The following is a 6,000-nucleotide window of genomic DNA, read 5'->3' on the forward strand; positions in this document are numbered from 1 at the left end:
TGCACAGCAGTTATCGATCCATGTCTACAGAAAATGACAGCCTGTGTAATGGATGAACAACCGCTTGGGTACAATATAAGCAGGTATCTCTTGTCTTGTCCTAGAACACAGCCTGATATACACAAAAAGCTCCCGTCTATCAAAAGAATCAAAACTTCATTCCTGACAGTTCAGAAAAGTGGTCTATACTAGGTCTAGTAAAAGCTTAAGACCTATGACAAAGCTTTTTACAAACTGAACTATAACTGAATCATTTCCCCCTGATCTCAGCTCTTTTTCTTCTGCTAGAGTCATGAATTTGTCCATTGATCATTTCAATCAGGGAAAAGAGAACTCTTGGAAGGGAGACTCAAGAACAGCAGCAGATGTGAAAGTTGATCTACTGTCTTCTGATCATGAGCTATTTTTCTATCATGCTGAAGATAGTTTATTAACCCTTCCCTTAATCTGCTCCTCCAGGTCACAAACCAAAATCATTGCTATTAGGAAAGATCACACACTCCAGTTCTTCTGCCACCCTCTTGAACTAAACTCAGACAACTAACACACTTCACAAGTAGCTTTCTATATCTTCTAAGGCAGCCTATACTCACCCACACCAGCTCTGCTTATAAGCAGGGATGTCTGACTTCCCCCTTCATACCAGACTTTGGGGCACCAAAACCAGTTAGAGGTGAAGCATGTACCCACATAAGAGCCATTACATGGGGGCTGTAAACATACATACTGTGTTTTCTGGCATATAAGACTACTTTTTAACCCAGGAAAATTTTCTCAAAAGTCAGGGGTCGTCTTATACGCTGGGTTTCGTCTTATAGGGTGGGTGCTGAAACCACCTAGCCAGATTGGAGCATCTGTGGGCTTTGTATACAATCCAATCCAAGCAGGCTTTGTATACAACAGGTTTTCCTGCTAAGTACCTGCATGTCATAAGCATTTGAATTAAAATTATCATATTGAAATCAAATCTGATGTTTTTTAATTTTTATTTGGTGTGCGTTGCAAGAGGGGTAGTCTTATATGGCGAATATATCCCAAACACTATATTTTAAATGGAAAAGTTGGGGGTCGTCTTATATGCCGGAAAATACAGTACTTTTATTTGGAAGCAGGTGCACATGAAATCTCCAGTCTACTTCTGAGTGAAACTGTTCAAGAACAGGTAGGAGAGTATTGAACAAATATTCAGAAGCCAGAAGACACCCACCTTCATATGCCACATTTCAAGCATCCACTGTTTACACAGACCCTCAAGACCTTCCAAAATGGAATTACAACATTTGGGTTCCTTTCTCATGTCTTCACCTTTATAGCTAATGTAACAATAATTCCCTTTCTACACTTACATCTTTTGAATCATCTAACAAGACTGGATTCTTAAAAGGGATCCATAGATAAAAGGAATATTTTAAAGGGGAGGAGGGAGGAAATAAAACCAAGAGTAAGCATCAAACTGAGCCATTGCAGCCAGAGTAGCCTAGTGGTCTGAGTGTCGGACTACGACCCTAGAAACCAGAGTTCAATTCCCGACTCAGCCATGAAGCCCATTGGATGACCTTGGGCATGTCACACACTCTCAGCCTCAGAGGAAGGCAATGGCAAGCCTCTTCTGAAGAAATCTTGCCAAGAAAACCCCACAACAACAACCAAGACCCAATTCTTAAGAGGTCCAGAGATAAAAGGAGTATTTCAAAGGAGGAAGGGAGTAAATAAAAGCAAGAGCCAGCATAGTGTAGTGGTTTAAGCAATGAATACAACTTTGGAGACTAGTGTTCAATTCCCAGCTTGGCCATGAAACCCAGTGGATGATGACCTTGGGCAAGTCACATACTCTCAGCCTCAGAGGAAGGCAATGGTAAATGTTCTCCGAAATAATCTCGCCAAAAACCCCCATAATAGGTTTGCCTTAAACACAAGTCAAAAATGACTTGAAGGCACACAACAACAGCAACATCCGAGACCTAATTCTTAGAGGTCCAGAAATAGAAGGAGTGTTTTAAAGTGGGGAGGGAGCAGATACAAACAAGAGCCAGCGTGGCAGAGCGGTTTGAGTGACGGATGATGACTTGGGTGACTAGGGTTCGATTCCCAGCTTGGCTATGAAGCCCCCTTGGGCAAGTCCTGCTCTCTCTGCCTCCGGGGAAAGCAATGGCAAACCCTTGCTGAAGAAATCTTGTCAAGGAAACCCCATGAAACCTACATCATTCTCGAAGGCACAACACACACAGACACACACTTTGATTTATCCCCACACCTCTTTGCCTTACTGTTCCAAAGTGAATGCACCAACAGTTGTATTACACTGAGGGCTTTCATCAAAAGGTCTCAACTAGTTGGAGTGTGTGTGTATGTGTAAAAGTCCTCTTAGGTGGAGTCAGTCCGGCAGAATCAGGCTGGTGATAGCCTGTGCGTTAGCAACGCAGGAAGGTACACAACAAGCAACACAAGCCTTTTGGTACAACTTGGACCAAGCAGACTCTGGGCCAGTGGTGGCGAACCTATGGCATTAGTGCCAGAGATGGCACTCAGAGCCCTCTCTGTGGGCACACATGCCATCACCTCAGCACAGAGTTCGCCATTGTTTGTTACTAGAAAGTCAGAGGGATGTGGCACTTTGTGATAAACAGGTTGCGATTTGGGCACTCAGTCTCTACAAGTTTGTCATCACTGCTCTGGACTGTACAACTCATACATGCTACAACATCAAACAGACTATGTAGGGTGAGGGTGGTGTGTGTTTTCTGTGTGTGGGTCTTTCAGGCAACGTGGCCACCACCGTGCTCTGTGTGAGTTTACTCCTGAAGATTTGCAACCGGTTGCTTTGGGGAGATGGGCTCTCCTTTCCCCAGAAGGGAGAGAGGCTTAGGAAAGGGCGAGGGCCAGCTACTACACAACCACACCGGCCTCTCCTCCCTCCCCCAAAACCCTGGCTGCCCCAGACTCAGCTGAGACCGAGCAAAATAACAATAACAATAACAATAGAAAGCTGCCTTCCCCTCCAGCCCCAGCCCTCAAAGTAGAGGCTCCCAGAATGCTGGACTTATAACGGCTCCGAAGTGGAATCCCAACAGCCCCAACTCCCAGCAACAGAGACCACAACAAACCACACAACAAGGCGGCGGGCACAACAAGGCGGCGGGCCCAGCACCCACAAAACACACACACACACAGCAAGCAAAGCCTTTCTTCCCTCTAGAAAACGCTTTGCTTGCTTGCATTCATGGAAGCCTGGCGGAGGAGTGTGCTTCCCACAAAAGTGAACAGGAGAGGCAAAGCTCAAGGCCCCCTCCTACACACACACACACACACAGACACAGACACTGGCGCCTCCACTTGTGTGTTTGTGTATGGAGGGGAGATATGGAGACTGATTCCTGGGATAAATAGCAAGAAGGCACCCCCCCCCCCCGGAACCAAAGTCCCAACGCCCGTTTTATTCCCTTCAGCCCTTCGCCAGCCCCTTTGCTGGAGTTTTGGCGTCCTCACGTTACGGAATACACGTGAAGGGACCCAAGACGTGTACCCGACCCTTCCTAGCGCCACACGAACACACACAACAGACACACACTTCTTTCCGGGGTCTCTCAGCCCCTCGGCCGTTTCTCCCTCAATAATGTCAGGCGATGGGAGTCCACGCCAAGGAGACACGGCACGCAACGACACAACACACAACCTAGGCGAGGGGCCCTTCCTCACGACACGAAACACCCACACAGACCCACACCTCCCTTTCTCCTCTAAGTCTCCCTCAACTCTTCTCCTCCTTCCTCTTTTGCTTCCTCTCCAAGGCGAAGAGAGGCACACAACACACAACGGACCCTTCCTCACAACACAACACCACACACACACAAATCCTTCTTCCCCGAGTCTCTCAGCCCCTCACAACTGCCTTCTTTCATCTTCTTGCATGCTCTCCAGGTCCAAGCGAAGGGAGGCGGGACCTGAGACACACAACAGACCCTTCCTCACAACACCACACACGCCCACACAAACACACACCCACACCCACTTCTTCTCCCCTGAGCCTCTTAACCCTTTAACGTTAGTTTGCTGAGTCCACGCGAAGGGAGGCGAGACACACAACGCGCGAGGGACCCTTCCTCACAACACCACAAACACACACACACCCCTTCTCTCAGCCCCTCACAACTGCGCTCCTTCATCTTCAGACCCTCCTCTCCAGGTTTCAAGTGAAAGAAGGGGGGCCCGAGGCACACAACACACAACAGACCCTTCCTCACAACACCCCACACAAACACACACCCACACCCTTCTTCCCTGAGTCTCTTAACGCCTCAACCGCCCTCCCTCAACGTTGCGGAGTGCGCGAAGAGAGGCGAGACACACAACACGCAACGGGTCCTTCCTCACAACACCCCACACACACACACACAGGTCCCTTCTCGAAGTCTCCCTCAACTGTTCCCCCTCATAGTTATGCGACCCTCCCCTCCAGATCTAAGAAGAGGGAAGCCGAGGCACACAACACACAACGGGCCCTCCCTCACAACACCACACACACACACACACACACACACACACACACTTCTTTTGATTCTCAACCCCTCATCCCTCAACGTTGCGGAGTCCACGCGAAGGGAAAAAAGACACACAACACACTCTTCCTCACAACAACAACAACAACAACACACACACTTATTCCCAGAGTCTCTCAGCCCCTCACAACTGCCGACCCTCCCCTCCCCTCCAGTCCGAAGTGAACGAAGAAGGGAGCCGAGACACACAACACAAGACCCTCCCTTACAACACACACACACAACCCCACAAACACCCCCACACCCCCTTCTTCTCTGAGTCTCTTAACCCCTTAGTTTGCGGAGTGCACGCGAAGGGAGGCGAGACACACAACACGCAAGGGACCCTTCCGCACAACACTACACACACACACACACACACACACACGCAACATATCTCCCCCCACAAATACACACCCACTTCTCCTCCACGGAGTCTCTTGACGCCTCAACCGTCCTCCCTCAACCGAGCCCACGCGAAGTGAGGAAAAACACAACACACAAGGGACCCTTCCTCACAACACAACGACAACACACACACACACACACACACACACGCCCCTTTCTTCTCGGGGCCTCCTCGCCATCCTCTCCAGGCCCGTTACGCGGGGAATAAACAGCCGCCTCGACGCACCGCCATTCCACACACAACAACGACACAACGACACAACACACACTAACGGTCTACCAAATGCACCCGGGACCTAAGCGCGGCGGCCGGTCAAGCATTAACCCCAGGGTTTCATCGAACTCTTCCCTCCGAAAACTATGGGGCGAGAAAGAGGAGGAGGAGGAGGAGGAGGTCTCTCCCTTTCTCTTCCGAGAGACAATAAAAACTTGGTCCGAAAAGTTTTCCCTCCGAGGAGGTCCCTCCCCGGCCCTGGCTCCGAAGGGAACTGGTTTGGTCCGGAGGAGGAGAAGGAGAAAGAGGAGGAGGAGGAGGAGGCGCCTTCCTTTCTCCGCGGGAAAAGTTTCTCACCGCAGCAGCCTCGGGAGAGGACCAAGCCCAGCGACAAGAGCAAGGCCGGCATGGCTGGGCGGCGCAGGCGGCAGGACTCGGCCAAGGCGGCGGCCCCGGCTGCCTCTTCTTCTTCGGACCCGGCCATGCTGGAAGGAAGGAAGGAAGGCGCCTCCTCCTCCGCCTCCCAGCGCCGGGTCCCTGTGTCACTGAACGGCGAAGGGAGGCGCCGCAGCCGCCGACGCCCCTCCGAAGGAACGGGCCGCACCATTACTCCACACGGGGGGGGCGAAGTGGACCCTCCCACCCACTCTCACATTGCCCCCCACAACTCCCACCTTCTCCCTTTGAAAGCCTTTCTCCTCCACAAAAAATACCACCCGCGGCTTCAGTGGCCCAATGCCACACTGAGTGGGCGAAGCGAGGCTTTTGGTGTGGAAGCCCCCCCCCGTTTTATGGACGATGTTGGTACATCCCCTCCTCCTCCTCCTCCACCAGCCCCCTCCC

General features: G+C 50.9%; 1 protein-coding gene across 4 annotated transcripts in view; it reads right to left on the minus strand.

The window, feature by feature from the left end:
• The window catches only part of NECTIN3 (nectin cell adhesion molecule 3), a 91,305-nt gene extending 85,529 nt beyond the window's left edge, over positions 1–5,776 (minus strand). For all 4 annotated transcript variants that reach the window (XM_089512310.1, XM_089512306.1, XM_089512307.1 and 1 more), the window contains exon 1: positions 5,515–5,776. In XM_089512310.1, the coding sequence (XP_089368436.1) occupies positions 5,515–5,764 (250 nt within the window). In that variant the 5' untranslated portion in view covers positions 5,765–5,776. The remainder of the gene's footprint in view (positions 1–5,514) is intronic.
• Positions 5,777–6,000: the final 224 nt, after the last annotated feature.

The sequence above is a fragment of the Sceloporus occidentalis genome, unplaced genomic scaffold (genome assembly GCF_023333645.1).
Source record: "Sceloporus occidentalis isolate IW3139 unplaced genomic scaffold, rSceOcc1.0.p SCAF_2, whole genome shotgun sequence".
Classification (NCBI taxonomy): domain Eukaryota; kingdom Metazoa; phylum Chordata; class Lepidosauria; order Squamata; family Phrynosomatidae; genus Sceloporus; species Sceloporus occidentalis.